Source organism: Mchenga conophoros, linkage group LG7, assembly GCF_057382185.1.
Source record: "Mchenga conophoros isolate Kocher_MC1m ecotype Shallow Benthic linkage group LG7, M_conophoros_male_GT1.1, whole genome shotgun sequence".
Taxonomy (NCBI): Eukaryota; Metazoa; Chordata; class Actinopteri; order Cichliformes; family Cichlidae; genus Mchenga; species Mchenga conophoros.
The window spans coordinates 51,600,675-51,618,571 of record NC_140532.1 but is presented as its reverse complement, the minus strand read 5'-3'; the positions used below and the strand labels follow the sequence as shown (position 1 = coordinate 51,618,571).

The window sequence follows — 17,897 nt, the reverse complement described above, 5'->3', positions numbered from 1 at the left end:
AAAAAAAATACGAGCATCTGGATAAATTTCCATATGGTTCTGCTTATTCTGACTACCGATATGTAGAATGGATGAGAGTCCTCACATGAATTAACACAGTAAATGAGGGAGCCGAGAATGAGAGATGTGTCAAAATACGGCTTTCCAGCTACAAAGAGTTGGAAGAATGGTATTCTTGGTGAAGAAATCCATGAAAGACTTAACGTGGTTTTATTTGCTTTGTTCTTACAGAGGCACGGGAGGCCTTAATAAAACAATTTTCCTTGCTGGAAGCCTCTACAGGCACACTTTTAGCCCAGCTGCATGGCATTACATCTTCTTTGAACTGCAGCATCAGCATGACAGAGGAAGAGGGGAAGGAGAGGAGGAAGGATGAAAGCAGCGGGGCTGTGTGTCAGACCTTCACAGACACTCTACACATGATCAGAGTGTCTCAGAAACAACTGAAGCAGGCAACACAAGACCTGGACAATATGGTAGGTGACCTAAATGTACACTTTGTCCTCAGTATTGTAGCCACCTCAAACACTTTATCAGTTATGACTTGCTAGCACCACTTTGGACACCCTTTGGGTTTCCAAACTGCCTTAATTCTTTATAGCATAGATTCAACAAGGTGCTGGAAACGTTCCTTGGATTTTGTTCCATGAAGTGAATCTCCAGCCTCTGTTGGTACGAGGCAGGATGGATCCATTCTTTTATGTGGGCTACTCCAAAATCTGAGCCCACCATCCAGTTGCTGCAGCAGAAATTGAGACTCATCAGATCAGGAAATATAGTTGCTGCCTGACAAGCCTGTGTGAACTGTAGCCTCAGTTTTCCTGTGAGAGTTCACCCAGTGTGGTCTTCTGCTGCTGCAGCTCATCTGCTTCCAGTCTTGGCATGTTGTGTGTTAATAAAATAATTTCATTTTTGTCACCGACCTGTTTTTCCTGACAAATACAAGACAATAACTAAATAAAAACGAACACACAAGGAAGAAAACGATGATGACATTGATGATGATGACAATTTTGCTGAAAGGATTCTGGAGAGACAAGATCCAATCAGAACTAATTAAGTTGTGCAGGAAGGTGGAATGGGTTTTGGAAATGATCTAAACTGAAGTAATCTCCTTGTGCGGTAAGGTTAGAGAGAAGGATAGAAATCACGGAGGAAACTAACTTAAGATTCTGTCTACTAAAATCTTAATCTTTAGTTGACTAAAGCTAATAGAATTTAGATGCCTTAATTATGACTGAAACTAAATTAAATTGTAGTCCAAAGATTGACTAAAAAACTAAACAAACATTTGCTGTCAGAATTAACACTGCTACATACCTTTTTGTAATAAGAAGCTATTGGATTTTCTGTTGCCTTGAAGCAGCATGACCATTCGCCTCTGACCTCTGGCATGAATAAGGCATTTTCAAACCAGAGAGCTGTGTCTTACTGGAGTATTCTCTGTAAACCCTTGAGGCGATTGCTCAGGAAAAAATCCCAGTACATCAGGAGTTTGTAAAATACTCAGACCAGCTGATCTGGCACCAACAACCACACCACATTCAAAGTCTCTTAAATCACCTTTCTTCCCATTCTGATGTTTCATTTGATATTCAGCAGGTGGTGTTGACTATGACAATATGTCTAAATGCACTGACTTACTGGCATGTAATTGGCTGATTAGATGTGCACCTGTACCTAATAAAGTGGCCTGTGAGTGGGCTGTGAGTGTGTCACGACTAAAAATCTGATTATTTCCAGGATAAAAATAGAGTTTGTAGATTTAGAAACATTAACAAAAACACAGGTTCTGACAAGTGAAGGGGCGCTTATGGTGCTGCATCATGTCTAAGGTTTGTATTCAAGTGGGAACCGCTCGTAGCACTGACTATGCTAACTCTGCAGTACAAATTTCCTTTGGTTGTTTCTGTACAGTTTCACTGAAGAAAACTGATGACATGTGGATCTGAGCTATCCATCACAGACTTCATGAAGTAAATCAACCTGCAGCCATTGTTCAGCTGTGATGAATATTGCCGTGCCCCAGGTTTCCAGCAGAACAGCAGACCTAAGCATAACTATGCACTATTGTCAAATTTTAAATTGGTATTCTAAGTAAAGACTTAGGCTTTCTTAGTGCCAAATCATAGATATACCACTGGTTTTAAAGGGGTACTTCATAGTACTCTGTGTGGAAACGTTAGCACAAGCAGCAGGCCAGCATTGCAGAAACTTAACAAAATTAGTTAAACAAGACAAGATTTAGTTAAGATACTGCTAAGCTGAGTGGTTTCACAGCACCGGTAGTGGCCTTCACACCACAAAGGAAGAAAAAATGTCAAAATCAATAGTATGAGTGAATGATTGGGAGAAAAAGAAAGTCCCCTTTGCCAGTGAATCCAAATGTGAGCTTACATGAATGACATTAACAATAACAGATTCACCAAAGGTCAGCACAGCAGCATCAGCAAAGTCCTGCTTGTTTACTGTCTTTGCATAATTCATACTCGTTCTACTCAGTCTCACGGCACGTTTTCCACCGGTTATACACGACCCCTGTAGAGTGCCTGTGTGCCTCACAGTGAAAGCCCACTCCCAGTTAGATAACCAGTGATTTAACAAGGCGAGCTAGACAGAGAATAATACTGCAGTGTATCAAATGTGTAGCAAAGTTTGGTAGTGGGAATTTGAAATTGATCAAAAGTAGCCCTCCTTAGAACTTTTTGGAGGGAAGATTGACAAAAACAAGCAGTCCTAACATCAAACTAACCTCTTTGGAACATTTTTATTGTTATCTGGGTTAGAAGGTATTGCACATGATAGCTCAAGCATATGCTTATATTAAATCAAGTACTATAAATATTACTGTAAGCAATAATCAGTCTTTTATGCCATTGCATTATATACTGTGTGCTAGCATGCTGACACTGTATGTAGCATGTTTTTTTTTATTATTTTTTTTATTGTCTTTAGTGTGGGAGGTTGCAGTTTACCTTGCTAGATGCTGCTCTTTTGTGTAGATCCACAAAGATTCCCCCCAGGCAAAACCATAACTCCACCCCCTCACACCCCCACCGTTCTCCATATGAGTGGCACACTCCTCCCTCTGAAACAAAAACCCAAAGATGTTGATGGACGCTAAAATTAACAACTTGTTCTTCACCTGCCTCAAGGCTTTTCACGGTCTCTTCATGACGCTTGCAGGAATTTATTATAGATACTCCTGCCATGTTATTTAGGTTTGGAGAGATGAGTGAGCTTGTTTTGCCAATATATAACTCTCTATTTCTGATTGCGTGTGTGTGCGCGTGTGTGTGTGTCCATTGTGCTTATCACCTGGGTATGCCTGAAGCAACAGCAATGTAATTTCATATTAATAAGCACAGCGGCCACCTCCCTTCCACTAAAATGAAGAAAAATGCTTGTGTGTCAATTGTTGATTCAGTTTGCCCGTTTTGTTTGCATTTTTTCAAATTGAATGCCACTCTGGGAAGGACTCTGGTTTCAACCGTATAAACACTACATTTATTAAGACAAAACTTCAGGCAATTTCAGACCTTTTTAGGACCCCTCCCCCCCATATGCCCCTGCTTTGAACCTGCTTGATTACATACATTTATACAAGGAGGTTCATTATATAAACATGCAAAAGTATTGAGTACTCTCCAGTGCAATATAACTTTCATGTCAGCTGATTCGCAATTGTATTACCTTACAGGCGTTACATTGTAAATATATCCCACACAGTAGGCACTCAATACAACAAAGCTCTAAGTATTCCATTACTGAGCTTCAAGCCTTATTTATAATGCTTTCTGTGTCCACCCACATCTTTAAAAAGACTGTCTTTGGACTCAAATGAGGCCATAATTACACTTTTTACTGCTATTTTATTAATAGTCTTGCATATTTGGGGTTCCAGCTATAAAACAAATCCCCCCCAACACCTTTTTGGACTCATATAATCATCATCATCATCATCATCATCATCATCATCATCATCATCATCATCATGTGTTTACTTCTGTGTGTTCATTCTGGTAGTCCTGGCCTTGTTCTTACCAAATACATTGGACAAATTGATCCTGGTCTTATATGACCATCACTCCCCATGTTCATTAAACTTTTTTTTCTTTTCCCTGTTTATTGTTAATTAAGTCAAATTTGATCTTGCGGTGTTGTGCCAGAGAGAAAGCAAGAGAGTTGCTTGCTCTCTGAGCTGTCACAGAAAATCAAATTTTTTACTGATAACCCATGTGCCAAGTCTGAAGGTTTCATTTGTCTGGGGTTTTTTAGATTGTGTAAGTACTACCTCATTTAAAAGGATCCTGATTTGTAGTACTAGGGCATGTACTGTACCTCTGATTACTGTTGAAACTGTTTCGACTGATTTTTAAGTTGGCCATAAATCTTGCTGTATTCTTTTCCAGTGTTGTGAAGTCTCACAATCACATTTCTCAACTTCACCAGCAATTCTTTTCCACGTGGAGCAAGAATGCAGACAGTCACAGCCCAAAATGACAAAGCTCTTATGTTCACAGGTCATTTTGTAACGCTGATCATGTATTTAGGCTCATTCAAAATCCCAGAAAATCTCTGGTTTGTTTCGCTGATCACAACTTTTCTAACGTGCAGTGCTGTAAAATAGTTTACGCCCCCTTTTTGATTTCTTTCTTTTGTCATTTTTCTTTTTGCAATATTTGTTACACTTACATGTTTAAGATCATCAGACATAATGTCATATTAGACAAAGGTCTAAACTATCCAACCATATCTAATCCTCTGTGAAAAAGGAATTGATGTATTTAAAAGTAGATCTAATAAATCTGCATTTTGTATTTAAATCTTTGTCGAATATGACAAATATTGCAAAATAATAAAAAAAAAAACAGGGCAGAACTGTACATGTCAATAAATAGAAGTTCATTTATTTTTGATGTACTGAGTTTCTATTTTGGGGTTTGTATTTTCAAGACAGTCTTTTAAATTTTTTAATGTTCATATGAGAACCCAAATTAAAACTTTTTGCTCAAATCATTATCTAACAGTCAATATGTACAGACAGGTTCAGGGGGAGGTACACCACTGAGCATCTGTTTTCATCTGTAAAACACGGCGGAGGTACTGTCATGGTTTATGGCTACGTTTAATTCAGAGGTGGTTCAGATCTTATCAGAAATGATAAACCTTTGAACGAGGACAAGTGTGGATTTTGAGCCATCATGCAATACAATGTGGAAAGCAACTGGTAGACAAAGAACAGAACAAAAGGTAGCTCACATCCAGTGAAGAGCTTTGAAATGTCCTTCGGGAAGCCTGGAGAACTTTTCCTGAAGGGTGTCCAACTCCAGGCCTCGAGGGCCGGTGTCCTGCAGGTTTTAGATATCACCCTGGGTCAACACACCTGAATCAAATGATTAATTCATTACCAGGCCTCTGGAGAGCTTCAGGACATGTCATTTAGCCATTTAAATTGGGGCGACCGTGGCTCAGGAAGCGCATCCGTAACCGGAAGGTCGCCGGTTCGATCCCCGGGCTCTCTGTCCTGGTCGTTGTGTCCTTGTGCAAGACACTTTACCCTACTGCTTACTGGTGTTGGCCAGAAGGGCTGATGGCGCGATATGGCAGCCTCGCTTCTGTCAGTCTGCCCCAGGGCAGCTGTGGCTACAACTGTAGCTTGCCTCCACCAGTGTGTGAATGCGAGAGTGAATGAATAGTGGTATTGTAAAGCGCTTTGGGTGCCTTGAAAAGCGCTATATAAATCCAATCCATTATTATTATTATTATTATTATTATTATTATTATTAAATCAGCTGTGTTGGATCAAGGACAGATTTAAAGCTGCAGGACACCGGCCCTCGAGGCCTGGAGTTGGAGACCCCTGACTTAAAGAAAGCTGCCAGAGAGAGTTCAGGCTGTGTTTTGTGTCCATGCCAAATATTGACTTTCAAACTCAGTTTTTTCCTCATGTGCTGTTTTTCCATGATTACCCTATTTGAATAAATCAATGCAGCTATTTTTAGTTTTCTAGCAAAATATAAAGAAATGAGAGGTGGTTCAAGATTTTAGCGCAATGCTGTATTTTTCTGAATAACTCTCAGAAACACACAGTTTTCACACAAATGAAAATTTCTCTGACTGCAAACAGCACTGTGTCAAAAACACTTTTAAAAATAATCAGCTGAAGTGTGAAAAATCCTTTAAATTACGTGACCTCATATGATTTAATTAAACACGTCCAAACAGCTTAGAGCCATTCCAAGACCAGAGCTGTACTTTTTTTGTCATTTGCTCAGTATGTCGCTTTCTCTCACTACCTTTTTCACAGCTCATTCCTTTTGAGGCAGTGTCACGACCCAACAAATGGAACATTATGGTCAATGACTCAAAGGTGCTAATGAAAAGGTAAGTTAGGTCAATGGACTTTGAGTTGTCAGTTAAAAGCAAAGACCGCAATAGTAATTTACGGAGCTTCATCACTCCCGGCTTTTAGCTTGTCAAATACATTGTGGTTAGGTTACTGTGAATCGATGCTCTCGGCGCTTTAGAGTCACACCTTTGTTCTAGTTAAAAATATCCAGAGTGGAAATCCATTTTTCTCTTTCCTTGCAGCAGCTGCAGTACTCTACTGTTCTGTAATGCTCTTTTTATTCCTCTTTTACATTATTTAACTTTTTTTATTTCTTCTTCTTCTTCTTCTGGTAGTCACAGGGAAACAGCGGACCACATCGAGGCTATAGCCGACAGGGCAGTAAGAGCCTCAAAGCAGACCTATAGCTCACTGATGGATCTACTGCAGGACAACTCTACAGAGGAGTACATCAGGAACCTAACGGAGCAGTGAGCACAACGACAAACATATGCTCTTGTAGACATGCACAGGCAGAAACAATGCTTTGTATGAATTCACATTCACATAAAGCATTCTACAACTCCCTGGATTATTGCGCTTTTGCCATGTGTGTGTATATAACAAAGTGCACCTATCACTGTATTATAGCTCAAGGTCCTCTTCTTTGCTGCTGCCTCTTAAAGCACACTAGAGTTAAGGAGTAAGACATTTAGCCACAGGGAGACAGCTTCTCTCAACTGTAAGCCTATTGCTTTCTTGGATTTGCCACACGCTTGCTGCATCTCCTAGCGTGTGATTGCTCTGAGGATTATCCTGGATGCTAGACAGAATGATGCAAAAAGCCCTCCGGTGGCCATGATGAGAGCAAGAAGTGAGGAGCTCCAAATTGATTACTCCCTTCTACCAGTAGTCAGCTTGATTCAGAGGAGTTGTGTTCATCTTCGGAGCACTGCAGCACTGTGTGCGTGCTCGCGTGTGTGTGTGTGTGTGTCTGCGTGCGTTTGTGTGTCGCTTTATAGGATGCAAAGTGAGCAGTTTACGCACAGATGGGCAGCATAAAATTGCATTTCCCACACATATTTCCCCATGTGGTGGCACTTAAGCAGATCAGAGGCATTTTATAGGCAGGAAGCTACCCAATCAGAAAATGACAAAGGTATTCAACCTGTCTCCAACAAAAGGTCTGTATCACTAGTACTCGGCAGCACTGCAACTGTTAGAAACAATTCACCTCAGTGTTTGTAATCATCAACAGCAAAGGGGTAGTAGCACTTGTTCAGCACAACTTTGAGCTACATTAATGGACTTTACATTTTAGTGGGAAACTGCGTACTTGTTTTTACCTTCCTGCATGTTTTTTGGAGATATTATTACTTTCTGATTGAGCTTTTACATAAAGTAGAATGTTGAAGAATAATTTAAATAACAAACTGAACAGCAGTTCACTGCCTTTTCTGGTTTTTTGAACATAGTCAGAACCATCCAGTAGAAATGTCACCAGGTCTCGGGGCAATTTTGTACATCCTTATTGCAAAGTGAAAAGTTAAATCACTGAAAATAAGCAAAAAATGATTTTTAGCCAATGCTAGGTCACCGTTAAAAGCTTAAACCACAGCTTTCCAGCCAGTCTGTCTTGTAAAATCTGTGCAGACATGTAGTGTCTAGTTGAAACCCCAGTCATGTTTCAGATCTCTTAATAAAAGCAGCTACAGTTACTGTTGCAGTTTTTATTCTGCAGTCATTTTTTGCCCCTCCCTTTTCTTTTCTTTTTCTCACAACACAGAGTGATATATTTGCATAGTTTCACACTAGCAGGCTGTTTTCTTGTTCTGATGAAGAAAGGCTCCCTATAGGTTTAAAACATGCCTTTGAGGATCTTTGAATGAAGACATAAAAGTATGAAATTAATCACTGAGTGGGGAAAGAGATAAGGCAGAAGGGACAAAAATTAAATTTGTGGTTGGGCTCTTTGAGCCTTGCTGTATTTAACGTAGTGACCAATTACAGCGGTACAAATGGATTTGTTGTTGGGGATATCTTATGCGGCCAGGTTTATTCTTTCACGGAGAACTTCAGGAGACTCAGATGTCTTATACACACACACACACACACACACACACACACACACACACACACACACACAAGAAGTCTTGACTGCGGAGAATAAAAGTGTAGTGACACACACATATATAAAGCCACCCTGAAAGCTGTGCTCTGATAACACAGCGCATTCATACTTTTGCTGTATGTACTATACTACATACAAGCAATTCATGTGCTCATGTCACTCTCAAGATATTGTGCACAGTGCTGCAAGGGAGAGAAAGCAAGTTAACTATACAAGCTCTTTTCTCTGATGTTGGGGAAATAACAATAAACATGGAGGGGATGCGAAACCATGAGCAAAGGAAGAATTTTATGAATAGCTTTACAAAGATGCTCGAACCATCTCAAACCATTTCTGATGCTACAGTCACATCAGGATAAACAATGGTTGGAGACTGGACACAACAAAAACTATTGCATTTAACTTAAGACCTCTCTGAAATGTTTTCCTGGAAGTTGGAGATTAGATCTGTGACCATCTGCAGTTATTTGCACTTTTTAAAATGACTTTCACGCATCAACTGTGAGTCTGCAGTTGAATGTAGTCATTGGTAATCCGTTCCATTTTATTTGCAATAATAGGGGAATTAATCGGTCTACAGACACAGAAATTAACATTTAAAATGTATCCTGACTGCCGTCAGAACCTCATGGACAGAAGCAGAAGTTCCTCCACAAATAGATGCTTCAGGACAGATACTTTAATGCAAAATGACATAGGCACATCTCTCTATAAACAGAAATATAACCAGAATACAACTGGCTGGTAACCGACTGAGTTCAGTCCTCTATTGCAAAGAGACAAGTAAAACAAACTCCAGACTGCTTCACACTGACTGACATTTGTTGGAAAACTGTCCAGTTTTATAAATTAAACAGAAAATGTTTGCTTATTCTCTTATTCTCAATCGAAGTCCTATTTTTGCTCTAGTGTGACTGAGCCGCAGCAAGCAGCAAACTGCATGCTGGTCAAAGAAAGAGCATAAGTCACAAAGTCAAACACACCTCTTTAACACTGATGTCACCTACCATTTCCTCTCCCTCTGCCAAGTACCTCCTACTGCTGAGTGCAAAGTGAAGTCGGCTCTACAGGAAGAAGGGGGGTTTCTGAGACAGCAGAGAGAAGGGGAGAGACATCAAGTTGTTGTGTGGGTCGTCTTTCTTTTAAATTTAGAAACGAGGACCTCTGTATACGTCCTGTACATTCTTGCAAATAAAGTCTAAAACACAAGGAAACTCTTTAACACTAATTTCACTGGTGCATCAGTTTCTGCAACTGATGCATCATAATATACAGCATTATATGATAATGTGTCTGGGTCAGATAGGTTGCAAAATAAATAATAATGTATGTTTCTCTCTGCATTTAACCCATCAACTCAGTGGGCTGCCACCAATCTAGCACCTGGGGAGCAGTGTGTAGGGACGGTACCTTGCTCAGGGGTACCTCATGGTAGCCGTTCAGTGGATTTGAACCCCCAACCCTTCCAACCATGGGGTGATCACTTTATCTACTGAGCTATCCCTCAGCAGTATAAAGCTGCTGTTGTATATAATCAACCCATTTTTTTATTTTCACTTTTTGTCTTTTTAAGTTGGCTTTTTATTAAACAGGATAATACAGAAGGCTGAAATTTCGCTGCATGAGCTTTTGTGTTCACACGATTCAAAAGAAAAACATTTGTCTCGCATACTAATTAAAAAAGCACTTTTTAAATTAGTTTCAAGGTTGTTATTGCATTCAGTATTGCACGCTGTGATCATCTTATTATTTGGAAAATGATTTACAGTATATGTGACATTCGAATGATCCTGTAGTATAGTATCTCACTATATGAACACTTATAAATGACCCATAATATATTACATTAAAGCTGAAATAGACTACATGTTTTGGACTTCAGTCAGTCTGTCAGTAAGTCAATCATGTTTTGATATCAGTATCACCATATTTTTATGTAAATGTTCAGTGAGAGAACTCCTGCACTGCATCTGGGAACCGTTTGCTGTAGAAAATCTAGTTCATGACAGGAGACTTGTAAGAGGAGAATGAAGAAAGAGACAGAATGTGCAGTGGCTTTAGAAGAGGACTTTCACCTTGGAAAGTGTGGTTAAAAGCCAATGTGAAGCTAGAAGTTAGCACTAGCACATTTTTAGCATGCATGTGCACGTAGGTGGTTGTGTAGAACAGAGACAAGAACTTTTTTTAAAAAAAACTTTTCTATATGTTTCCCACCTATCGGGGATATATTATATGTTTTGATACATTCTTACTGTACTTCTTTCATTTTAGAATCACACAGATGCAGCAGCAGAAGGAGAACCTGACGGTGCAGGTGAACGATACTGTAGCCGAACAGCTGGCCCTGGAGGAAGAAGCTGCTGGTTTAAAGCTTGCCTTGGGTAACATCACATCATTCTTACATCAGCTGGCTCTGACAGATGCCAGCCCATATCCGGAGGCTGATCACACTCAGTTCAACCAAACCAAACATCTAACCAACTTTACAACAGAGGTCAGTTTAATCTTCACTACGATTTCAAGCATATTCTGTTGCATTTTGAACCAATAAATCAATCATTTCATTCTAATTAGTGTGGGTGCTGCTTATATAAGGAACCACTCTGGTTTGTTTAACTTGGGTCATATAGAGATAGAGGTATGGGGAATTGGAAGTTAATGTCACTTCGTTTTTTTCTCATTTAATATTTTGCAAGGAAAGACGCACACTGAGGCACAGGAGAGAAGATTCTGGCAGCTTCTGTTGCTCACAGGGCACATGTTGTTCTGGAGGGGGGGTGATTACCACAGCAGCATGTCTGAGCAGAATACACTGTTAAATGACCCAGAAATATGCTAAGGTGCCCTTTGTGTACGTGGTAGTTGAGAAAAGTAGAGAAAGCAATTAAAAAAAAGATCTTTATTCTAATAGAACTGTTGCTTCTTGTTATCCCCTTTCTTGTGTAGTGGGGTGAGACCCTGGTGAAACAGACAAAAGAACTGGACCAGCAAGTTCAGACTCAAGACGGTCTCATTGCTAAGGTCAGAGAAGTGGTGGAGCCTTTACTACAGACAGTCAACAACAGCATGGAAAGCGTGAATAACGTCAGCAAGGTAACCACACTAAGTGTTTGCTAGTATTGATGGTTATTAGCCATGTTAACAGCATAGTTCTGTGAATTATTAAAACACAGTAATGTATGTTAATTTATTGTTATTCTTTCTATGTTCATTCTATCACTACGTATAGTGATACAGCAAAACCTTAAACACAAAAGAAATGAGTCATATAAACATATTTTTTGTTCTTCTTCTTTGCAAGCTACATTTTCATTGTATAAGGCAAAGTAATCAATTATAGATATGCATGACAACACATTTCACAGACCCCAGAGTTTAGCGAAAAGTATTTACAATCAACAATGTGCACGGAGACGTAAGGTACGTGCAATGTCAGCAACGTAGGCGTAATGTTCGTCGTCACTGTTCGTTTTGAGATCAGCTAATACAAATCCATCCATTCTCTTCCGCTTATCCTTTTCAGGGTTGCTGGAACCTATCCCAGCTGTCTTAGGGCGAGGGGCAGGGTACACCCTGGACAGGTCACCAGGCTGTCACAGGGCTAACACATAGACACAGACAACCATTTGTACTCACATGGGCAATTTAGTGTTTCCAATTACCCTATCTATGGAAGGAAGAGAGATAGATAGATAGAAAATTACAGAAGAATATTTTGTTACAAACACAATAATTGAACAAAATATAACATGAAACACAATAAACATTATTGCAAAGATTTAATAAACTACACTTGACTTTACTGACTTCTTGCTTTATCCTCCTTCTCTTGTACTAAAGCTGCAAACTCAAGCTCACGGAGCAAAAGTTGTGACTTTGTCATCAGTTGTGACAGGCAAAGAGGTGGAATCAGAAGCAATCTCTCTTCACAGACAACTAGAACGTAAGCCTCTATCTTTTTGACGTACATTATTGCTTTTGTTGAATGTACAACTAAATTATTTTGCTTAAATTGAAATGTCAAGTACTGAGATGAAAAGAAAACCACCGTATGACCCAGAGACTCGTGTATTAATATAATAGATATGTCATCACGGTTGTAATGTCTTGACCCATTTGTCACGTATTGAGCACAATAGCGGCTTCTGTAGAAAAACAGAAAGAGCCAGAATGTTTTGAGTTGTTCTAGCTTAAACTTCATTAATTAAATATTGACATTTATGAAACATAAAGAGAGTCTTAGGTTATTTTGTCTGCTTGGACAGTCAGTAATAGTAGAGAGTAATAAAGAGTGGATAAAAAAAATTAAATTCACCCAGTACACAGTGACCTTTTTAGTCAAATGTTTTTTTAATCTAATACAACTTTGATTATGCCTTAATCCTAATAACATCCATCCGCTTGAATCTCCATTCAGGCATGGTTACACAGTGGCCCCGTCAACAGGCGCAGACCAAGGCTGCAATCAAGAAGGCAAGACCCTTGGAGGAAAAGATCCTGCCTGATGTCAGGAAGAAAGTCGCAGAGACCGAGAAGATGCTTAAACCAGCTCTGGAACACTCCAACATCTCAAGTAGCACGGCAAAGGACGCCGAACAAAAAGCGCATGCTGTGGTAAAGGTGTGAATACTTGTTTTTCCAACCATAACACTGAACAAATGGGATTATAAATGATGGATGTTAATTGGAGAATTGCTAATTTGTGGAATTGACAACATTTTTGCAGTAAGTCAATCATTTTTTTGTGTGATACACAAAACAAAATTCCTAATTTGTTCAAAAGTATAGCTTCTGATTAGATGATGTCACAAATAATAATGTTCCAGTTAATCTCACCCAAAGACCTTCTAGAGTAACAACTCTGGGAAGTTATTTTGACTTTAAAAGTCCCAGTCAATGAATTAATGGAGAGCCGTAGCTTAAACTCAATAGTCACTGAGGCATAAAAACTGCATGTATAATATCACAAGTCAAATGTGAAAAAAACCCTATGAAATAAGTTGTGTTTTCCTACTTTTTTGCAACGTTTTACACCAAGGATTAATTTAAGCTCAATTCGAAGTGTTAATACAATCAGCATATTTGGCTCATATCAACACCCGACCAGCTACTGTGCTAATTCAGATGATAAACACACAGCCAAGATCAACCACCAATGCACTTTACAGCCACTACATAAACCCAACCCCAAGCTGTGTGCATGCATCAGTTGCAGATTATTGATTCTTTGGAGGAAGAAATGTAACGATCGCCATCTCTGACATTACAGAATTCCCCAGAAAATTTCTCATCAGGATTCCTTGAGTGCCACATCTCTCTACTACAAGTTCTCATCACATGATACTGCTGTTCTGTCAAGTGCTGATATTAAGTGTCTGTGCCTTAAGGCTAACATCTAATGGTGCTCTTTTGATTAGCCAAGTCTGTGCTGGTATAAATCTTAAGTTTGTCTACGAGGGCACCAGGTTCATTTTACTGATGGGAGTTTGACTGTTATGTTTTCACTCAGTTTTGATGTTTATTTTTACTCACTATCAAAAAAGGCCATATGTGATGCTGTCACATATTGCCGATCACAGCGGTACTTAAATGCTGATTAGGCGATTGTTAGCATGCTAACATATAAAATAAAAAGCTAAGCAAACATTAAAGTAGCACTCACAATCCACAGATCCATAGATCTCTTAGTGGTTTTTCATAAACATTTCAGAATATTTCCAGTAGTCATTTGCTAACCTTTCCCTCATTTTTGTGTTTAGGAATCCAAAGCCATTCTGACCCAGGCTAAGCATACCAGGACTGCATCTGCTCACCTTAGCTCCAATATAGACTCTGCCTTAGAGCAGCTGTCAGTGCAGGAGTTGCTGACTGATAGAGCTAACACCCAGATTACCTCAGAGGTATTTAACACAGCCATACACATATTTGAAGGAAAAAATCTATGCATATCGATCTGTTCATCCTGCGTGCAGCTTAAAAGACTGTTTCTAGAGCATGTCTTGTAATTCTCAGCCTGGGGTGTCTCTGGCCAGCGTAAAGGAAGATATGGAAGCAGCCAAGCTCCAGCTAGAGGCCTATTCTGTTACACTAACTGAGCTAATCAGCAAGATTGGTAAGTCACTACTTTTTGCTCTTCTGTGTCTATAAAACCCATAAATTTTCATTATACCTTAAATATCAGCCCACTAAAGAGCTCGGTGCCTTTTAATGCCTCATTAAACATGGAAATACTCCTCAGACCGTAAAACACGAATAACTGCTGTGCACAAGTCCGAGCAGCATTTCCTTTAGGTCTGACATATATATCTGACCTACTGTATGTCCTCTTTGGTCAAATCATTTTTATAATTCATTAGAAAGGTGAGGTTTTGCACTTTGTGGTCAGTTCTACTGTGCTTGAGAGAATAATCATCCAATCACTGCAATTAGGTCACAATGCTGGGTTATGTGCTGTTTGAATAAGTGAAGTAGGACAGCCATTAATAAACCACAGTCTAAAAAAAACAGATCTTTTTCAAGTCTGTTATGCAGCGTTTTCTTTTTCTGTCCTCCCTCCAGATGGGGATGTGCCACTGGAGCGATTTCACCGGATCTTGAACGAGACAGCGCACCGTCTGAGCATGCTTCGCGGGAGTGTAGAGAGCCCAACGCTAGGCTCAAAGATCCAGAAGCTGCAATCGGCCGCTAAAGAGCAGCAGAGCCGTCTGTCCCTCATTGAACAGGACATACAGGAGATCACGGAGGAGAGAGACAGTCTCAGAGACATTGCCTTAAACCTGCCCCAGTCCTGCCCCGAGGCAACCGGAGCAGGCAAAGGATAGATGCTATAGATGACGAGCATTACATCATTGATAGCTGAACATCAGAAAAGTCTGGGATGATCTTGTTAAGAGAAGGAGTTGCAGTGATTTTGTGTTCAACTTCAGAAAAAGTCTTTTTAGATTTTTCCTTTTTTGCCCCAAGGTGCAATTCATTTTACCTCCACAGCAGACCGACACACTCACACACACACACACACACAACAGCCAAAAGCCCAAGACTTCTCCACTGCCTCCCATAATTTATAACCAATCTTCCTTCTCCTTCTTGTTTTTATCGTTTTCTTTTTTTTTACTCAACTCTCTTTTAGTAACAACATCCGAACTTCAATTTCACCATGAATAATAAGCAGCCATTCTGAACTGCTGGAGTGCACTGTCAAGTTTAAAATAATGCTGATTTTCCTTTGTGGGGCTAAAAGGTGTGTCTGAGTGCTCCTTCAGACTGACACATTCATTTACACTTGAGCTCTTTTTCATCACCATTGCTTAATTAACAATTAGTCCCCTTGGCCTCAGTGGAGTTCAGGTCAGGCTTCGACAGCACAGAACCTGTTTTCAGGATTATTACAGTGCCTACCTCTCTGTTTTTGCAGTTTCTCAATATTTCTGTCTTTCTGTGCCTCTGTCAAATGGACAAACTTTGCTTGGAGTTGCGCTTCGTCACACTGCGTGGCTCCTGATGACTAAAACATAAAAGCAAAGGGTCTTTGCGCAAGTCTTACAACAGGGTTCCAGCAAGTTCATTAGAAAACGTAATAATAGTTTTGCTGTTGGTCTTAAAACATGCGATGATCACCAAATTACTGTTAACCAGTGTTGGTTAATTTCATTAACAATTTCAGATGTTTTCACAGCTTCAAGTGTCGTTTCAGGGTAAAGACAAAAATAAGAAAGAAAACTGTAAATTGCACTGTCATACTCGAGCCTGAGTCTAAACACACACTTTTACAGATTGACTCATGGAAGTGCTCAATAATGCCACTACTGGTACCAGCTGTAGCTGCACATGACATTTCTAATTTAACAAAACAGTTGAGAACTGTGCTTTTAGTATGTCAGATTTTTTTTCTTTTTACTTAACTACAATAACACGAGATGAGATTAAAAATCTCTTTTGCAAGAGAGTCGCAGCCAATGCTTGGGTCATTACGCATTACTTTACTTAAAAGAAATGCACTATGTTAGCTAATTACTTGATTGAGAAAGTACACTACTCATTATAGAGCTACTCTATAAAATAACCTGAAATGCATTGTCACATAATTACTAGTTAAAAATATAAGCCTGAGGCTACAGTCCCACACACCAATATAAATCCCTATTTGAATACAGAAACACGAGCAATCTTTCTTTTACTTTTTACAATATGAACACAAAACCAACAACACAAAGCAAAGTTTAAAATCCGACCAAAGAAACTTTAAAGTGATGGCCATAACGATAGAAATGAAAGATAGAAACGTAGGCTACAATGCTACAAGCATGAGTTTGCTACCTTTTGAAGTGTCTGGCTGCGGGGCTGGGGCTGGCCAGCGCTCAGCTTTAACATCACTCTGGGTTCTTCGCTAGCTTTGTGTTAGCATGCTGTCTGTGCAGATGGCTTCAAGGAGCTAAAGTTGTGTTTCTATTCTGGACTCAGTTTGCGTTTCATTATCGCTTGTCCTTTCATGCAGTAAAAACAAAAGTTATCTGCAAAAATGTAGACTACACCATTTTCCACCTCCCAGCACCAGAAACTGAAATCAGCTGATTGTAGCATGTTGATTTTTTCTTTTCCTTTCTATCTGCCCGGCAGAAAACTGAAGAACCTAACAAGACAATAGTAACTGTAATGTAATCACTGAATCTTGCATCATGCATATATTAGTGTGTTACTGAAAAATATAATGAGATTAAAACAATAATGCTGTTAACATCTTTTACATACAAGTATGATAGCTAAGGTACATATGTAGATTCTGTCTAAGATATCATTAAAAACAGATTCACTTTGCTCTCATTTGTGGCACGTAAAAATATCACTGTGTAAGGATTATTGTACTCCTTCATAGTTGTATACCCAGCTACAGGTTATGGCCTGTTTACAGCCTGACTGTGACACATAATTTGGACATTGAGGTCTTAAAAGGTCCCAAAAGATACAGGTTTGGATATTTTAAAATGGTGCAGGAACCCTGTGCAAGACTTGTAAAGCGATGATAATGATGAAGCGAAGATATTATTTAAAAATTACATTGTTCTGCTTTTATGAATGCTCAGTCTAATCAAATCAAAAGTTATACCTGTTTTTCATGCAAGTGCCCCAGTCACATGTCTGCTTGTAATAATTGTAACAATGCCCGAGTGTATAAGGCCTGAACCATAATGCAATAAAATATACACGATACGTCCGTCTTGCATAATGTATCGAATTCTTAGTGGACATTTTTGTGTAATATTGTACAACAAAGCATAATGGAAATGAAAGAGCTGCTCAAAGCTGAGTAGATGCAGATATCTGGAAATGGGTGAGTAACATATTGATGAACACAATAAAATTATAAAAATGGGTTTGTTTTATTTGTGAATTTACTTTCCTTCCTTCCTTTCCTTTGTCTGAGTTTTGTTTTTGTGT

General features: G+C 39.3%; 1 protein-coding gene across 1 annotated transcript in view; it reads left to right on the top strand.

The window, feature by feature from the left end:
- lamc3 (laminin, gamma 3) overlaps positions 1-17,667 on the top strand; it is a 154,391-nt gene extending 136,724 nt beyond the window's left edge. The window contains exons 19-28 of the mRNA XM_085280052.1: positions 232-476; positions 6,311-6,387; positions 6,688-6,822; positions 10,734-10,956; positions 11,409-11,555; positions 12,303-12,405; positions 12,880-13,082; positions 14,222-14,362; positions 14,475-14,574; positions 15,021-17,667. Of these exons, the coding sequence (XP_085136178.1) occupies positions 232-476; positions 6,311-6,387; positions 6,688-6,822; positions 10,734-10,956; positions 11,409-11,555; positions 12,303-12,405; positions 12,880-13,082; positions 14,222-14,362; positions 14,475-14,574; positions 15,021-15,283 (1,637 nt within the window). The 3' untranslated portion in view covers positions 15,284-17,667. The remainder of the gene's footprint in view (positions 1-231; positions 477-6,310; positions 6,388-6,687; positions 6,823-10,733; positions 10,957-11,408; positions 11,556-12,302; positions 12,406-12,879; positions 13,083-14,221; positions 14,363-14,474; positions 14,575-15,020) is intronic.
- Positions 17,668-17,897: the final 230 nt, after the last annotated feature.